At 47.3% G+C, this 18,614-nt stretch overlaps 2 protein-coding genes across 2 annotated transcripts; both read right to left on the reverse strand.

Moving 5' to 3' along the window:
- Positions 1–3,140: 3,140 nt before the first annotated feature.
- LOC131575120 (lymphocyte antigen 6E-like) lies at positions 3,141–8,077 on the reverse strand. Its single transcript, XM_058830168.1, has 3 exons — positions 8,026–8,077; positions 4,289–4,408; positions 3,141–3,407 (listed from the first exon to the last, which is right to left on the reverse strand). The coding sequence occupies exons 1-3, from the start codon at positions 8,075–8,077 to the stop codon at positions 3,196–3,198; spliced, it is 384 nt and encodes a 127-aa protein (XP_058686151.1). The 3' UTR covers positions 3,141–3,195.
- Positions 8,078–12,895: 4,818 nt separating this feature from the next.
- On the reverse strand, positions 12,896–17,988 carry LOC131575117 (lymphocyte antigen 6E-like). Its single transcript, XM_058830165.1, has 3 exons — positions 17,715–17,988; positions 14,173–14,292; positions 12,896–13,505 (listed from the first exon to the last, which is right to left on the reverse strand). The coding sequence occupies exons 1-3, from the start codon at positions 17,764–17,766 to the stop codon at positions 13,297–13,299; spliced, it is 381 nt and encodes a 126-aa protein (XP_058686148.1). The 5' UTR covers positions 17,767–17,988; the 3' UTR covers positions 12,896–13,296.
- Between the last annotated feature and the right edge of the window lie 626 nt (positions 17,989–18,614).

Below are 18,614 nucleotides of genomic sequence, written 5' to 3' on the forward strand. Positions count from 1 at the left end.
GCTCTGTGCTCTTTATAATAAAGGATTATTCCCACATTTCTTCATGGAAGGGTTTTGGATGTGGCACTCGGTGCTCTGCTCTGGTTGACAAGGTGAGGATTGGTCACAGGCTGGACTCAGTGATCTTGGAGGTCTTTTCCAACCTAAATGAGTCTGTGATTTGTTGATAGCCAGCCTCCCAAAGCACCCAGTTTTCCCTGTTGCAAAGAATCAGGTGCAGGAGAAACAGGCTGGGTTTGGTAGCTGTGATGGATTTCTTTTCCTGATTTTCCTGGACACCACTTTGGCTGACAGCCCTCACTGATTTGCATATTTATGTCGAAAACACTAATTTTATTCACTTTTGATGTGCTAATTAGTTCATCTCATTAATATCCGTGGCAGCAAAATGGTTCTTTCTCTTGTCTTTGATGTGGTTGTGTCTCCACACCTGTTTTCCCTCTTACTCCACACGTGGAAGCGCAAACACAACTCCTGACTCTGCAAGTGCGGCTCAAAGTTGTGGGATTGGAAAACAAATCCTACACTGGAGCTCCTGGAATCACCTGGAATTCTTCTCCCAGACAGCTCAGCCTGGAGAGCACCAGCTCCAAAACCTCACACTGGAAAAGGGAAATGGGACTGATTCAATCCATGGGGGGAAAAAGGAGATTTAGGCTTTGCCTAAAGTTGATCCACAGAAGCCTTCATCTTCTACCTCCACCTTCCTCCAGCCCAGGGAAGGGAGGAACCAGTGTGGAAAAGGAGCTGTGACCTCATAATCAGCCCATTCCTCACCTCCAATCAAGAAGGAGAGTTTTAAATTGTCCTTTCTCCTTTATTTGAAAGAGTTCCAGCAATTTTCCGCTCAGAGGCTCAGCACTGACAAAGTCCATCCAGAATTCCCACCTCCAGATTTACTTTTCCGTGACCTTTGGCTCCCACAGCTGGGAGCTTTCAGGTCAGGAACTAGAGGTGTGTGGACAAGACAAGTAAATCCTGTTAATCACAATCCCTCCAACTCCAAAGAATCAGTCAGGATAATCCGGGCTAATTCAGCTGCTTTGGCATCCAGAAATTTCAGGAAAAGAAAGGGTTCCTCTGAATTTGTAGACAATTCTAGGAAACCACTCTTGACCTTCTGGCACTTAAACTCCCCAGTGAAAGGTGGGGGAAGAGCTGGGAATGAGGGTCTGCAAAACATCTGGGTAAGGTTTGTTCTCCCTCCTGAACTGTGTGAATTTTGGCTCCCCACACCCTCACTGGACTTAACCCTTCACTTGTTCCTTCCCCTCCAGATGGTCTCTCCCACCAACTTTTTGCTTTCTCATGTCCAGCGAAACTGGTTGAGATATAAATTGCTCCTTCGACTTCCTCTTTCTCCTGCCAACATGACAGGTGGTAAAACAGTAACAGCTTTGGCCTGGAGCCAAAACTTTCTTGGAGTTTTTTTTTAAAAGCACCCGAGGGAGAAACTGTGCAGGGAATGGAGGACTTGCTCCTGGAGGACTTCTCCTGGAGGACTTGCTCCTGGAATTGGGATGCAGCACAGCCACCACAGCCCAACCAGTGCCTGCCCTGAGCAGCTGGACAACTCTTCCTTCTTTTTGGTTTAAAAACTTGTTCTTCCCCTTCTCTATCCTAATTTTCCTTCCCTTTTGAGGTTGTCTTTGGTGAGAGAAAATTAACAGCAGGTTCTGCTGTTGATTTGGTCTTTTGACATCTGTCATGTCCAGCACAGCTCACCAGTCTGCTCAGGGGGGTGTCAGTGTCCTCTTGTCCCTGCCCACCACTGTGGTGTCATTTCCTTCGATTCCCCTCCACGCATTAAACAAAATATTTCAAACCAGTCAGCAGATCCAGAGCTCACAGCACAAAACATGAAGTTGATGTGGGATCTTTCTTCCCCCTGGAAAACCAGTGGCTCTGAAATCCAGGCACCATGAAATGCCTCAAAAACCCACATCCTTCCAAATGTGCAACCAAAACCCTGCAGAGCCCCAGGGCAATTGGGCAATTTCCTTCAGAAAAAGCAAAGATCTCGTTTAACCATCAAACACAACAAAAAACCCCGACACCCTTCAATTGTTTGGACCAGCTCTGGTTTCTCCCAGGACACAGCTGAGCTAGGGATGCTGCCAGCTTTTTCCTTTTCTTTTTTTTTTTTTTTTCCCTGTGTGTTTTCCAGGAATGGGAGCTTGCAGGCAGGGCTGTGACCCAAGAAGCTCTGAGCTGTTTGTGTGAGTCCCTGGCTGGCTGCCCTTCTTCTTCTCTGTGACACCCCCAGGCCTCCTACAGAGCTTTTCTGTCTCCCCTCAGCTGCAGCTCCCGCGGGGAGAGGAGGGAGCAGAGAGCCTGGAGGGCAAAACCAAACAAAGCTCAACACAATCGATGGTTTCTCTGCCAGGAACGTGGGTCTGCAGAATGCCTCTCACCATCCCTGAATGACAGGGATTGGCGACAGCTGTGTGAGGTTGTTTTGGCCCTGGAAAAGAAAGAAGGGAATAGATATGGGGATGTCTTTTCCAGCTGGATGAGGGCCATGAGGCGGCAGTGAGAGCAACTCCCAGCTCAGCAGGCTGCCCCCATTCCTTCCCTTCTCCTTCCCACCTCCACTGCCTTTCCTCTGTCAGCCACATCTTTCTCTCCCTGCCTTTCCCCCTTTCCTCTGGTGAGAGAAGCTCATTTCAAAATGGGAAGGAAAGAGCCTGAGGAGCCAGAAATTGCTCCCCTCTGAGGCTGGAGAAATGTCCACAACACTGCCAGAAATCAGCTTTACTCCCACCTGCTTGTTTATAAGCAGATGTTTGATATCCAAACTCCCTGTGGACAAATTCACCGATCATCCCCTGTGCTGACACAGCTGTGGAGCCGTTGCCTGTGCTTCAGGCAGGGTGGGATGTTATTCCTCACAGAGCTTTGAAAGTAAGAGACAAAACTACACCTTCAAGGATCTCCTCAGAGCAATAATGATTTGAAGCTTGAACATGTCAAAAAGGCCATTTTCTGTATGTTTTCTTAGGTGAGCTGGATGTCTGGGGACACTTTGGATTCAAGTAGGCTCAGGAAATCAATGAGAGTTCAGCACCTGACTTACCCAGGCTCTCTCGAGAATCCCAGGGGAAGCTCAACCACAAAACACAAACCTCTGAGAGTGGAAATTATCCCAGAACAACACTTTTATTTCAGCCATCACGGGGAGCTCTTCCAAACCCATCACAATCCATATGCAAAGATGTAAGTGGCGCTGGCCAGGACACCCAGGGACATCACTCCCTGGCTGCTTTGCCTGCTGTTGACTCCATTCACGTTGCACAGGGGTTTCTCACAGCAGGAAACATTCTGGGAGCTTTGGGTTTGTTGCTGACCCATTTCTGGACACGTTGGAGAACACATCTTGGAGATGACGTATTTAGGCTTGTTGGGCTCTAGTGCAGGAAAAAAAGGTGGGGGGGAAAAAGAGGAAAAGGAGGATGAAAAATCATTGTTTAAATATTTTCGTGGCTAAATCTGTTCTGGTGAGTAAAGGAAGGCCAGGCTCTAATCCTCAAGGCAAATTGAATGGAATTAATCACAGAATCATGGAATGGTTTGGGTTGGAAGGGACCTTAAGGATCATCCATGGGCAGGGACACCTCCTACCAGAGCAGGTTGCTCAGAGGCCTGTCCAACCTGGCCTTGGACACTTCCAGGGATGGGGCAGACACGGGGTCATAGAATCCTAGAACTGTCAAGGAAAAGGCCTTGGAAAAGGCCTTTAAAATCATCAAGTCCAACCAGGACTTCTCTGGGCTCCATGATTTTAGGTTTTGTCAGTCCTGACGTGGAATTAGCACCTGTGGCTTTCAGTTCCAGCTGCCTGAAGTGATGCTCAGCTGGTCGTTCCCACCAGGATGGCTTTTCCTACAACATGAAGACAGGGGCAGTGCTCTGCATGACCTGAGATCTGGGATAGGAGCACGTGGAGGGCTTTGAGGGCACAGAGCCCCCAGGACAGAGCTGAAGGATTGTGCTTGGCACAGGGAGTCAGCCACGGTGAGGTTTGGCCAAAACACTTCTCAAAACAGTTGTGGGAGTGAAACTCGCACAGCTCCAGGTGTCAATCCACTCCCTGGTGCTGCTCTGTGTGTCCTCATCATTTCCCCAGTTTCCAGCAGGAATATCAAGTCTGGACACTGCAGCAGGGAGCCACAAGGTCAGTGTCTCCTAAAAGTTGGTCATCAAGGCCCGTTGTTCCTGTACTGGGATGAAATCCCATTCCTGGGACTGCTCTCCTACAAAACAAACACGGTGTTGTTCCCAAACCTACTTGTCCCCACATCCTTCCGGACGGTCACGCAGTGTTTGTCCTCCTTGGCACACATGGAAATGGTCAAACAGTCCTTGTTGGACTCCTGTTCTTGGCAGGTGTAGCACATGAATGGATAAACTGGGGGGAAAAAAAGGGGAAAAAGCACATTACAAGGTTTAAAAACCACAAAAGCTCCAGTGCAGAGATCTCAGTTTCCCTCGTTACAGCCTGAGGAATGTTTTTGTGGGAATGACCGGTGGCTTTCTTTATCTCCTGACCCGTGGCAGCAGCGCTAAATCCCTCTCTGTCTCCTCTGGCTCAGGCTGCGAAGTGTTATCGATCTGTTTGCAATCCCTGGGAGCAGGAGATGTGAGTGGAATTCAAGGGTTTGGGGGTTTTTATGAAGGAGATTATTGCTGAGCCATAGCAGCTCAGTCCTGAGGGCTCAGCCACGGGAATTGCCAATTACTGCTCAGGGTTTCTCCTGGGCAGGGCTTGGCAGGGAGAATTTAAAGATGCCTGTAGCATTTTGAGGAGGTGGACAATGCCCAGTGTCCTACTTCTCTTTCATCTGGCTCAGAGACTGCTGTCACATCTCTTTTTTTTTTTGTGCTTGAACATCACTGAACTGGCCTAACCTCAGTTCTAGGAAGTCCGGTGAGAGTCCTCAGATGCTCTGTCAGACTCCTGTTTTTAGCATAAAATCAGGAATGAATGGAGAATCTTAACCAAAAGCTTGGTTTAAGTGCTCAAGGCAGATTTGGTGAGATAATTCCTACATCTGCAACAGTGGCAGATGATTGGCAGGAAGGTCACGCAGCGATGAGTTGTGTTTCCTGCCAAGAACGTCTGTGCCTGCCCCCAAAACCAGATTGTGGTGGGCCAGACCTCTGGAAAGTAGTAAAGCGAAGGAAAAAGAGCAAAAACAGAGTCTGGGTGATAAAACCCCCCAAAATATGTGCAGAGCACTCCCCAGCCAGGCAGATTGAAAGTGGTGGTTGAGTTCAGATCTCCTGAAATCACCCAGGGCGGAGTGTGGGGCTTTGTGATTGAGTTCCTTTAAAAACAAAGCTAATTTTTGGAAGGAAACAAAGCCAAATGCTGGCTGAGTTCCTGCCAAGTCTGGGTCCAGTGTGTCACTTTGGAAAGGGCAAAAGCAACTAAAGGACACGTCCCTGTGAGCGCACTTTCGCCCAATAAAAAGTTGGCAGTGAGAAAGTGGAAGAATGGCAGAGGTCACAGCATGAAATGAGAAGTTTCTGATAGAAAGGAAGGAAAAAGTCATCAACTGTTGATTCTGTGCAGCTTCTTTTTGCTTCATTCACCTCTACAAGAAGCTGAATTTTCGTATAGAGAGTAGAGGAGATTCAGGGATGTTTTTAAGGAATTTTTGGCACAACCTTGAACGATGTTGTTCTCGAGCAAGCCCAGGAAACACAAGCTGCTGAAAATTCCAGGGAATGGGTGCAAAGCCAGGCATGAAAACACCCTCAGAGGATAATTCCCAAGGATTATTGATCAAACTAACTGGAGCAATGGAAGGAATTCCTCTCTGTGAGGGTGGTGAGGCGCTGGCACAGTTTTCCCAGAGGAGCTGTGGCTGCCCCTGGATCCCTGGAAGTGTCCAGGGCCAGGCTGGATGGGATTTGGAGCAAGCTGGGATAGTGGAAGGTGTCCCTGCAAGAGCTGGAATGAGAAGATCTTGAAGGTCCCTTTCAACCCAAACCATTCCATGGTAAAATCTGTGATTTTAAGTGATTTTGAGAGATGGACACAATCAAAGAGTGAAAAGGAAGAGTGGGGTGCAATGAAATAAAGAGAAATAAATGACAATAGATAAAACTTAGATGTAGGGTGGCAAACAACTGGTTCAGTTGCAGTTCAGAACCACAGTGACAGCAGCAGGAGTCAAGAGTGTCACATTACAGCCATGGAAACACGCGTCAGCCAAGGGGACACGGGGAGAAATGTCATGTGCAAGATACACAGAGTGGCCTTTCCACCCTGGCAAGGCTTCAGCTGGAGCCCCGGTGCCCAAATCTCTCTGTGGGGCACTTCCAAAACTATGCAGAGCATTTGGAGAGGGACCAGAGGAGAGGGAGGAGAAAAGGTCAGAAATGTCATGGAAATGTGATCTTGTCAAAAAAAAAAAAACTTGGAAGGGTTTAGTTTGTTTGTTGAAAATGAGAATATGCTGAGGAAAACCACAGGAATCTTCTTCGTGCAGGAAGAAAGAAGCAGCAAAGAAGAAAGTAATAAAATATCTGATGTGTCCCGTGGTGGAAATATGGGAGAACAGTACAAAAACAGATGCTAAGAGATATTAAAACTAAATTCCTAAAGGGATGAGAGTCTCTGAGCAATTCCAGGCTGTGGAATCTTCCCTGTTGAAAACTTTCAGGGACACCTTAAGCAAATATCTGCCTAGTCTTGTCAAACATTGCAGCAAGGACTTGACAATCTTACAGGTCTTTTCTACCCTTAATGTGATTCTATGAAAAGGATAAAGACATTTTATGATTTTTTTACTGGACACAAAATATCCATAACAGTGAGTTTAGGGGTGGAAAAGGCAAAAGATCCTCTTTGGTCGGCTGAGAGATCAAGAGTTTTGACCAAAATTTGGTCATTAGGGTCTTGGATGAGACCCAGGAGACCTGAAAAAGACCAAATGCCAGTTTCCACATTTTCCTTTGTCCCAGTTTTTGGCCAGAAAGCTGCAATCTCTTATTCTGGATCGAGGCTGGGCCACAGAAAGGTGCTTTTTTACAGAAAGTGTAAAAGTCTGCCCTTAAATCCATTGGGAAGCTGCTGCCATTATCAAATGTCGCCAGCAAGGAATCCCACCATGAACCTGTGATCCTGGATCTCTCTGAGCTTTCCAGTTCATCCTGGGTCACACTGAGAACGTTGCCTTTGAAAATTCTCCTCTTCTGTCCATGTTACACTGCTTCAGTCAGGAATTGTGGGCACTAAATCCTTTTTTTTTCTAAGAACTGAATAGCCATTTTCCCACACCAAAACTGGCTGAAGGTCCTGCTCTTCCAGGCACGCTGGAGAACCATTCCAAAGGATGTAGGAGTAGGGGGTTGATACATCAGTGATAATTGATTAATTAGATGCCTCTTTCTCAACCAGATTCGTATCGTGGTTTCTGGGAAACCATCAGGTGTGGGGGAAATTTTGGCACTCTGGTCATCATTCCCACGTGCCAGGAGCAGTGGAGCAACGTGTGTGTCTCACTGCCAGCAGGAGGACAGCACTCAGCCCTCCCTTTGCAAGCCGGATGCCTTTAGCATGAAAAGTTCTTTCACCTCTGCCACTGATTTAATCTACAAAAATTCCCGGTGTTGCATTTTCTAGGAAGGCACATGGCAAACCACTACAAGGGAGGAAGCAGCAGGACGGAACAATCTCTAAAATACTCAAAAACTGAAATTATCAAGAAAAAAACCTCTATTTTTTTTAGGCTTTCTATCACTTCCAGCTTGCCTCCTTTTGGAAGATGCCAAAGACCACAGTGTGGATTTAACCTGGCATCCAGCACCACCAGAGCCCTAGCGCTGGAAAGGAGAATCAATTCATCAGATTCTTATTTCTGCCTCAAATCACTGGCTGAGGTGCAAAAGGACATCTGTGACACCATCACAACACTGCAGAGCTGGTGACAGCCCTCTAAAGCTTTCCCACGTGGAAAATTGCCACCGTCTTCCCCCTAATCCTTGTCTGGAGCAGGAGCAGCACGAGAGGCTCACCTTGTTCCACACAGAGGGCCACAGCCAGCAAGGTGACAAGAGGAGTCCTCATCTCCAGCAGATCCTCCCAGCAGGACTGGGAAGCCCTTTGGAGGGCAGGTTTTATACCCCAGCCCAACGGCAGCAGTTTTACAGGTTCCCAACGGCGTTGAGGGAGGACGTGAAATCAACCCCGGGGTGTGGAATGTTCATGTGGGAGTTTTCCACTCCGGAGCCCTTGGAACGGGCTGGCACCTTGGGGAAAAGCCCTTTCAGCCACGCATTTCTTGCTCTTCCGGTCGTGTGAGTGATGGGAAGTCGGGATCTGCTCTCTCCTCCTCTGAATTTCTTCCTCTCCTCCCTTCCAGAGCCGCTGCTCTGATGAAAGCAGAGCCCGGAGGTACGGGGAGATTGTCCCAGGAATTAATTTTTCTAGTCCTTTTGCACAGACAGCATGTGACGTTCCAGGGTTTGTACTGTTCACTGGCTTTAATTATTCAACAGCACCAGACTCAGCCTCTGAGCTGGCCCAAGCTGTTTTACCTCAAAATCAGTGTGTTTTACACTAAATTAAATTAGCTAATGGTTGGTTAAACAGAAGATTTCCCTCAAATTTTCATGTCAGTCTTCATTTCTTTATCAATTTTCCTCTGGTTAATCCCTCTGCTTGTTCTTTTTCCTGCCTGTAATCCTCAAATACCTTGTACAATTTTGATTTAATGAAGTTTTGCTGCTATCCAGGGATTCTTTAGAGGAGCTGCTTTTCTCCACGCCCAACAGTTTCTCGAAATCAGGCCTCCATTTCCAAGCCTACAAATTGGCACCCTGGAATTTCAGCTCTGCTCTGGAAAGAGCAAATCCCTCAAAGTGTAATTTTTTTTTTCAATCTCTCCATTTAAATCAATCCTTTTGCTTTTATTTCTCTGTGTCGCTCCTCTCCTCTGAATTCCTCAAAATCTGTTCCTGACAGTCTGGGATAGAGACCCTCATTCAAGATGCATCTTGTAGGAGCTCAAGCTGCCAAGTCTAAAACAAGATCAGTCCTGGACAGCAGAAAGAAAATATTGTCAAACCCCGCTTTTTCTGGCAATTATGGAATAACTTAACTGGCAATTCCCTGCATGTAGCCATCAGCAGGGTATTTTTGTCTGTTTCTAACATGAATCATTCCAACACTGGATGATTTCCTGATCCATGTGACTGTCTGACACCTTTTTCAGGCCCTCCTGATCTGCTCCCAGAACGACGTCATCAGGTGGTGAATTCCAGAGTTGTTCAAGCCCTGGGTCCAAACAGACATTCCCTGGGTTTTGGAGGTTGGTGAGGTCAGCGGGGATGTGGTGATGATCAAATTGAGCCTTGTGCTTCACACAGGGCGACCTGGTCCTTTGCCCCAGCGTTTTATAAACAGGTTTTTCTCCCTCATTAGTGGGTGTGGCTCCTTGCTGGTGTTTTGCAGTGAGGGTGAAAGAAATGAACCTTTTTTTTTTCCTTTTTTTTTTTGTCTTATTTATCCCATAGACTTGTGTTTATTCCTTTGCCCTTCTATATCCCTGCTCCTGTTGATTTCCATAGAATCATAGACGGTGTTGGTAGGAAGGGACCTTAAAAATCACCTTGGGCCAGCCTCATGCCATGGGCAGAGACACCCTCCACAATCCTGCGTTGCTCCAAACCCCATCCAACCTGGCTTTGTTGATTTTTCCAACATCCATTTTATTCCCAAAGGAATCTTCTGGGAATAGGACCAGCAAAAGTCAAGTCTGACTCTGACTTTTTACTTTTGACTTTTGACTTTTGACCTTTGACTTTGACTTTGACTTTGACTTTGAAGGAGCAGTGAGGCTAAAACAGTCCCAAATGTACATCCAACAAATACGTACTAACGAGAGAAATTTGGGTGGGAAATGGGATTTTCTGTGTTTTCTGGGAGCTGTCTCCAGGACATTAATGTCTTCCTTACTACCGTGGTTCTAAGGTACCTTGGAATGCTGGAACATTCCCTCTTTCCCAGTGCATGGAGAGCATGGAAAAGAGATTTATTTCCCAAGAGAGCAGATTACAAAACTCAAAAGCACTCAGAGGCATCACCCAAGGATCCAGGATGGAGAGGGTGTCTCCTGCAGTGCAGGATCACAGCCTGGAGGAGGGCCTGGAGCAGGACAGGCCTTGGATTGGGACTCCAAGTGAGGAGTTTGAGACTGAGGAATTGATTGAGGAGGACTGGGAAAAAAAAAAAAATCCCCAAAGAAGCTGATTCACCTCTCTGGAGTAATCTTATTATCCATACAGGAAAATTAAAGTGGATCAAATTGGAGCCGTGAGTTGGCAATGGACTCAAATTGGAGCCATGAGTTGGCTCTGTGACAGGAAAGCAGCAGTCAGCTTTGGAAAATGGGTTGCTTTTGTCCCTTTCGTGGCTTCCAGGAGATTTTTAGGCCCAGTGAGGGTGTTGCTTTGATCTCTTGCGTCCCTCCTGTCTCTTGTTTTGGCACTGAGGCACTGTGTTGGATCTGGGCAAATAAACAGGGAAAAGGGGGAGAAATTTCATGTTGTGAGGGAAAAGGCAGGGGAATTGTTCAAGGAGAGCAGAAGGCAGCACAGATCCTTCAATACCAATGGTGGGAAAGCCCCGAGAGAGGGAAAAGAAGGACCAGAGTTAAAGCACCTTCTGCAGATGCCTCATTTAGCCAGGGAAAGGCCTCCTTGGCTGATCCAGGTCCTGGTGCAGTGACTCAGAGCTCTGAAAAATGAGTTTTATATAATCCTCAGGGAGAGCGAGGCAGTTACCTCCCAGGATCAATCCCAGCTACTGGAATGAGACTCCCATCTCCTTCCCAAAAGCCCTCCAGGCATCACAGACATCTCTGCTCGTGGAGCAACTCAGGGCTCCCATGTGAGGAGTGTTTAGCCATGGGAGGCACCAGAAACACAGGGCGATGGAAGGACTTGGAATTTGGGAGCAGCACCTGCGTGGGAGGTGTGAATCAGGATTTCTGAAGGCTGGCAGAGGCTCCTCTTACACAACACTCCAAGGGGAGGGTTCACCATGGGAGCTCTGTGTTTTTAGGACCTCCTGTGCCTCGGGGAAGTTGCTGTTTCCATCTCCAGATAAGGGCTTTGGGGTGTGGGTCAGCTTTGGAGCACACGGATGCGTTTCGTTGGGCACTAGGGAAAAACCTATGGGATCGGGGGGGAAATCAGGCAAGAAGGAGCCACCCATGATGGAGCTGCTCCCTTAGGGATGGCACTTCTGGACTCCCAGAATATGTTTATGTTTATAACTTCTCCATGCAACAGCCATAACCAGGGCATGAAACCCCGCAGGGGTGTCCCAGGTGCTTCCATCACCTTTGCCATGCCAGGATCCTTCCCATCCCACAAGTTCAGGCAGCCCAAAACACGACCTTAATTTTAAACCTGGCTGCCAAGGGCAGGTCAGGACTCCCAAGCTCAGCAGAACAAGACCTGAGGCCCGTCTTGGCTTCTCCCTTTGCCAGCCATTTGTCCCTAAGGAATCCTAAACCTGTGGATAGCACAGAATGAAGATTATTCCAAATAGTTTATTTGTCACCACATTAGAAGTGGAGTGTGGGGTGGAGTGTGGAGTGTAGGCCAGCCAAGGTCACAGAATTGTCTTGTTTGGGTTTTTTTGATCCGTGTCACTTGAATATCCCTGAATTTGGCAGGAAGGGACGCAGGGTGAGGAGAATAAATCCAGCAGATGGACAGAGCCAGCTCAGCTGGGATAGGCATTAAAATCCATGGGGAGAATGGAGAGACTCATGGCCAAAATCAAAGTATCCTTGCCCAATCTTGCATTTACACCCAGGGGGAAACAACAAGCTGAGGCAAGGAAATGGAGTTTGGATGGAAAAACCCAGAGTAAGACTGGAGGAAGAAGCCAACAAGGAAATGTGGAAAACAACCAGGGAATGCAGGGCTGAGGTTGGACGTGGATGGGAGGAAGGTGAACAGGAAGGGGTGCGAGCAGGTCGGGATGAGCTGGAGCCATGAGCCTACATTTCCTCGGCAAAGCTGTTGTAAAGAACAAAGGTGTGACTGTTCCCGAGTGTCGCTGTTCCTCTAATCCCAGAAAATGCCTGTCAGAATGAGCAGTACCTGGAGCTGTGCAAGGAGTCTAGGCAGAGAAAACCAGCTGGGTGAGCTGCAGCCAGCTGGTTTCCCTGGGAGATCTTCCTTGGGGTGGTCCGTGTGGAGACCTCCTTCATCCCAGGAGAAAGCAGTTCAGCCTCCCTGGAAGGGTCGGAATGAGCAAACCTCTCATTCCTAGGATTATCCACAGGGAAGGTCAGAGCAGGGTAATGAGTCCCTTAAATTTGAACTTGACGAGCAAACATAAAAGATTTATTTGCGATGTTAATATTTTTTCACACATGAGTCTGAAAAATTCCAGGTTTCTTTCCAGAAACCATATGTCTTTTGCCACTATTTTCCTTTAAGCACCGTGGAAGATACTCTTCTCCCCTTCCTAAATAAACCTAATGCTTCTAATGGAATTTCCACTGGGAGATCTTAAACCAGTTTAAAGAAAATGCTCCAGATCCCTTCCCGTCAGGCCCTGCCTTGTCCCCTCTGTTTCCTGGAGAGCACAAAATCTGTTTCCTTCCAGGCAGCTGCCCCAGGAGAGGAATTGAAAGGAAGTTAAATAGAATTCAGTTTATTCCAAAATAGAGTCACAAAGATGCCATTTCTGCCAGTGCAGAAAAATAAAATCTGAGGAGAGGCTTCCTGAAGTGAATGCAAAGTAATTTTAATATATTTCAGCATTATTCCCATTCAATTTGCAGGCGAACGCCTCCACTTTTATCCCATAACATGGATACATCCAGCAGCTACGCCCAATGTGCCACACCACGCAGCCACACAATAGAATAAAATAACACTTTATTGTGCCCAGTTTCTGTTTAACAACTGGAATATTAAAGGCTTTCTCGGAGCAAAATGATACAGGGTGGAAAATGGGAAGAAAATGGCACAAGAGAACGGCGGGGATAAAATGAAAGGCAAAAAATGCACGGAATTATAAATGCCAGAAGTAGGAGAGAACGGTGACCACGTGGGGTCATTCTGCACGTGCAGGGCTCCATTTTACCCCTTTCTCTCCCAGACATCATTTTGTGTTGTCATCAGAGCATGGAAAGAGCAAAAATATCTCCAGATGGGAGGTGACCTTCCAGATAGGAGGCACAGGGCAGCATTCCCACCTGATGGACCGCAGCTTGAACCATGCCATGCAAAGCCAAGCAGCTCATTTTCTCCGAAAACCCCTCAAAAACCCATCCTGAGGATGCAGGCGAGACTGGCCAGGATCCCCAGGGTGAGGATGGTGGAACTGGTTTTCACGCTGCTGGCCCCGCTGATGTTGCACAAGGAGGTCTCGCAGCAGCTGGTGGCGACTCCAGCGATGCCGATGTTCACGTCAATGGATGGGCAAAACGCAGAACATTTCTTGGTGATTCTCTGGCTCCGGTCATTGCCTGGAGTGGGAGGGAGAGAAAACAACAGGAAAAGTTCAGTTTTTCATCTTGGATGGGGTTTTTTTTTCCCTCAGGTTTCAATCACAGCCTGCAATCCGTGGGGAATCTGTTATTCTGCACTCAATGCTGTTGGGTTTCCCCTTGGGTTTCATCACATCATTGTTTGTGTATGTGTGACCTATGGACACCATCTCCAGGCCTTACAAATCCTTTGCTGGTTTCAGGGCCAGCTGAGGGCAAGAATTTGGGACTCATTTGTACAATGAGAGATTGCAAAACACTGTCACGGTGCCTTGGGATTGCTCCTTCCACAGCACCCGGCCCTTCCCATTTCTACCACCTCATGGGCATAAACTTGAGCTTGGAGTTGGGACAAGCAGTTTGTGCAGGGATAATAAAAAGAATTATTTTTATTCCATCATCTCTCTGTCCTGAGAGTGGTTAATCATCAGTATTTAATTTGAATTGAGTTTAATCAGAAGTATTTTTACGATACGTTGCAACAGACCCAGGCTATGCCAAGTTCCCACCTTCCCAAGATTTGTTCTCTGCGTGCTAAAATCCTCATTAATTCCTCCACTGTACCTCCTGGTGGGGTGAGGATGAGCTGTCAGCCCCACCTGAGCCCCACCTTGTCCTCAGAGCCTTGGGAAAGCTCCACACTCACCGATTCCAGTGGTGGAATAGGATGTCAGGCAATACTTCTCGTTATCCGAGCATTTGGTGGTGCCGAGGCAGTGGATGTTGGAAGTTGCATCTTTGCACGAGAAGCAGGTCAGGGAGAAAGCTGCAAAAGAAGCACAAAAACATCCATCAGGCACCTCTGGGAATATCCTTAGGAGCACAAAACTGGGGATGGATGGATGGATGGATGGATGGATGGATGGATGGATGGATGGATGGATGGATGGATGGATGGAGGATCTATCAAGCCCGGTGGCCACAGGCAGAAAATTCCTGGCCCCAAGGACTCTCCAGTAGCCAGATTAAGCTCAAATTGCTGCCACAGCAGTGGTTTGCACATTTAGGAACCCTCAGGGATCTTCCCTCTGGATATTGGGTTGACTCTTCCTTGGATCCATTAAAACATCTGGCATCTTCACTGTGTTCTTGGAAAGAACAGCCCAGTGTCCCACTGCTTGTAGTGTGAAGCTCTCAGGTTTTCTTTCCAACCTGGCCCCTCCAAGCCTCAGTTTCTGTCCATTGGTTCTTGTCTGGAGACACTGGACCAGGGAATCTGTGGCTGGCTCATCCCTGGAAGTGTTCAAGGCCAGGCTGGACGAGGCTTGGAGCATCCTGGGATGGCAGAAGGTGTCCCTACCCATGGCAGGGGGCTGGAACGAGATGGTTTTTAAGATCCCTTCCGACCCAAACCTTTCTATGATCTGGGCTGATTTTCCGAGCTCTCCTGTGCCAGGAGGAAAATCTTGTATTTGTAGAAGTCCGGGCTCAGCAAATCCCTGCCTTGTCTGCAGCAGATTCCTTTTTCCAGCCATCCATGGGTAACAACTTCCTTGCTCCACAAAACGTGCACATCTGGAACACTCTGCATCTGCAAAGCACTTTGCTAAAATCACTGAATGAGAACAGCTGGCACTCGATGAGGCTGAAGCATCATTGAGAGCAAAGAGATCCTTGGGGAAGGATTCTTTGCATGATAAGGGGAATTTCCTCCTCATCTGTTTATCTGGCTGCAAAGTCACCCTCCAGGGATTAAACTCATCCTCATTTCCAGAATATCCCTGGCTACTGGCAGTTAATGCCCAGCTAATTCCTGCAGCAGCTTTGTCCTTTAGCTTTGCCTTCCTTGCTCTTCATCTTCCCCACTCCTCTCCCTTGCTCAGGTTTCTTTGTGCCTTTGTCAGCAATGTCCCAGCCTTGCCACTGCCCTTGTTTGACCTTGGACAAGTCCAGATAGGCTCCTTAAGTGTCCTGCTAGCCCAGATCCGGCTCCAGCTCAGTCCATGACCTCAGGATCACCTTTTTGGTCTCTATTCTTCTTCTGCCTGTGTGGAAACTCTGCCTTCTTCTCCCACTCCAGCCATCATCCCCTTCTTTCCCATGGCCTTTCCTCTTGTGGTCCACAGTCCTCACGTTCCCTGCTCTTCTTCTCTTGTCCCTCACTGACAGAGGCCATCAGACAACTCAGATCCCACCTCCCACCATTCCCATGGTCACTCCAAAAGCCTCAGATGTGGCTCTCTTTGACTTCACATCCCAATTTTTTCAGTTTGCTTCCTATCACAGTCATTGCCACCTCCAGAACCTCCATTTGTCCTACCTGGTTCTTGTCTTCCATATTCTCCTGACCTTTCAGACCCAAATTTATCTTTTCAAGTTTGGGACCCTCCTTTAGATCGTCCCTGTCCAAGGTGTTTGGCTTCATTCTCTTTTCTCATGCTAAATTTGACTATATGGAATATAACATGGAATATTTCAGCTCCACCTCACTGGGAACCACCCTTTCCTCTCAGAAAGAGTGAAACACTCAGTCCCCAAACTGGATTTTCCACACAGAGCTCACTTTAATCCTTAGTAAATACAGCATCTTTAATCCAAGCCCATTCCCAGGAAAACTTCCTGGATCAGTGCAGGAAACAGTGGGGCTGGTTACATGCCCAAATCCTGTTTCATGCCAACCTCCCAAAGCTCCTAATTTCAGACTCCAGTTGCCCTGGGAGTCTCCTTGGCAGGAGAAGAGGGAAGCAGCATCCAAGGATGAATTTTTCAACCTCTCTCTGTGCTCCAGAGATGTCTGACTCACCAGTTAATCCAGGACTTTGGGACTGGCTCCTAAACTGGCACACCCTGAAGTCAGGGAGGACAATTTTGGTCAAGCTACAGAAAAACACTTTAATTTGATTTCATTTCTTGAGGTTGCAACGAGGGTTGAGAGGGGAAGGGAATTTTATTTCTTCCAGATGCAAACCTTGAGTTAATCAAGTCTGCCTTTGGATGTCTCCACACCCACCAAGACCTCTGTTCTAACTGAAGAGAAGAATTCCTCAAGGAATTTGCTCTCTCATTCCTTGATCTCTTAAAAAAAACAATGGGAGTAAAGCTGCAGGAAAAGATCCTTTTGTTTGCCTTAACATTCTCAGCTTGAGCACAATTCCAAGTTTCAAGCCTGTGAAATCGATCAATAGGAATATTTCCATCCTCAAATTAAGTGGGAGACAAAGAGGTCTGTTAGTCCAGGACCAGAATGGCCAGGAATTTGCAGGTCAAATCCTACAGGGAAAAATTCAGTTTGTAAACAGGCAAAAAACTCCCGAGCTGAGGAAATCAACCATTCCCCTAAAACAGAGGGGTATTCCAAGCTGCACCTTCTGTTCCCTGCCTGTCCCAGAGCACAAGGTGTGGTCCTTGGCAGAGTCCAGCCAGGAAAAATGAGGTGCAGCTTCCCAGGGCTCTCCCAAAAAATCCCCCAGACAATTATCAGAATGAGAATTGGACTCTGCATCTCCATCCCAAACCTGGCATCAGCTGGGAATCATGGAACCAAGGCTGGAAAAGACCTCCAAAATCATCGAGTCCAGGTTCACCACTAAACCCCAGCTCTGAGCACCACATCCACTTATTTTCTGAGCACTTCCATGGATGTGATCCCACGGTTTCCCTGGGCAGCTTGGATCCTCAACCACCCTTTCCATGGTGCAGTTTTTTCCTAATAGATGAAACTCCACAATCTTAGAGGTCTTTTCCAACCTTAGGGATTGTGTGATGAGCAAAGTTGCTCCTGGAAGAAACAAGGAAGAGCTGGGAGCCAGAATTGTGTCTTCTTGTGGCTCAACCACCTCTGTCAATTTAGGAAATGATGGTATGAGGTTCAACCAATTTAAAAATAAAATAAAAAGGAATCAGGCTTTAGTGTCAAATCCAGAGATTTGCCCCGTTCCTGCCCTGATATCCCTCATGGATATCCCTGTTCCCATGGAGCTGCCCCGAGGGCTCTCAGATCCCACTGAGCCATTCCAGAGGCTGGGCTGGGTCTGCAGGAATCATCTGAGGTGGGAATCTCACCCCCCACTCCTCCTCATCATCATCATCCCTCCAGCTTCTGGTGGGCTTAAACCCCCTGTCCCCTTCTCCTGGAATAACTCCTTCATCACCCTTCAGCTTCGCCATCCACACTGAAAAATCCTGGGAAACCAAAGGATGCCCGAGTTTTGGGAGGGTTCCGTGCAAAGCGATCCTCTCGGGACTCACCACTTTCCGTGCACAGGGCGACGCCGAGCAGGACCAGGAGGAAAAGCTTCATCCTTTAGAGATCTGGGAGCCTCCAAAATAAGCAGGGCTCGGGCAGGGCAGGTTTTATACCTCTGCAGCGTCTGCTTTGATCCAGAAATAATAACCAGAGGCTGGTGTGTCAGATGATGGATAACTGGGAGCAGCGTGCCGGGGCTTGTCTGGAGAAGGGCGTTTTGTTGGAAATCTGGAAGGGGGTGTGTTTTCCCCCACAACTTCTCCTTTTCCTGGTTGTTTCACAACGCAGCTGCTTCCAGCTGACGTGAACTCTGCAACTGTTTCTAATTCTGGAGAGGTGGGGGAAAAGCAAAACATGAAAACAAAGCAATTTTCTCTGCGAAAGAGTAAGGTTTTCCTTTCCAGGGCTCAGAGCAGGCTGCATCCTCCAAGATCGTGTCCTTGCACATATGGAAATGGAGGGAATTTAAATTTAAAATTGAATTTGGGATGGAAACTTCTCCCAAATGTCTCCCAGGATTGTCAAGACAGTGAGATCAGAAGAGCAGAATCCTTTCACTGCTTTTCAGAGGGGACTATGCATCATTTTCTGTCTCCTTTTTAAGTTCAAAATCAGAAATATTTCTGGGATATTTTTTTATGAGGAGAAAATGTTACCTTATTAGAAAATAAATTCCACAGAGCAAAGAAAAATGACCATTTAAGTTAAAATATAGAAATAACACCCACTCCCATGGCATGGAACAAGCTGGGAGTTTTTTCACAAATTCACAAATTCACAAAAAAAATGTCAGGGAGAAAAAAACAAACCACTTAAAGCAAGGAGAAGGAGGGGTTGGCTGATCAATGATCTCAACTCATTAAGTCTTCAGAAAAAGAAAATTTGTGAAATGCCAAACAGGA

This window comes from Poecile atricapillus, chromosome 2, assembly GCF_030490865.1.
Source record: "Poecile atricapillus isolate bPoeAtr1 chromosome 2, bPoeAtr1.hap1, whole genome shotgun sequence".
In the NCBI taxonomy this organism is placed as follows: domain Eukaryota; kingdom Metazoa; phylum Chordata; class Aves; order Passeriformes; family Paridae; genus Poecile; species Poecile atricapillus.

What these genes read in the sequence shown, in the direction of transcription:
- LOC131575117 (XM_058830165.1), bottom strand. Translation starts at nt 17,766, where the DNA reads ATGAAGCTTTTCCTCCTGGTCCTGCTCGGCGTCGCCCTGTGCACGGAA. An exon ending in CGCCCTGTGCACGGAAAGTG is followed by an intron (nt 14,293 to 17,714) that starts GTGAGTCCCGAG and finishes CTTCTTTTGCAG; the next exon opens with CTTTCTCCCTGACCTGCTTC. An exon ending in CTATTCCACCACTGGAATCG is followed by an intron (nt 13,506 to 14,172) that starts GTGAGTGTGGAG and finishes CTCCCACTCCAG; the next exon opens with GCAATGACCGGAGCCAGAGA.
- LOC131575120 (XM_058830168.1), bottom strand. Translation starts at nt 8,077, where the DNA reads ATGAGGACTCCTCTTGTCACCTTGCTGGCTGTGGCCCTCTGTGTGGAA. An exon ending in GGCCCTCTGTGTGGAACAAG is followed by an intron (nt 4,409 to 8,025) that starts GTGAGCCTCTCG and finishes TTTTCCCCCCAG; the next exon opens with TTTATCCATTCATGTGCTAC. An exon ending in CCGGAAGGATGTGGGGACAA is followed by an intron (nt 3,408 to 4,288) that starts GTAGGTTTGGGA and finishes TTCCTGCACTAG; the next exon opens with AGCCCAACAAGCCTAAATAC.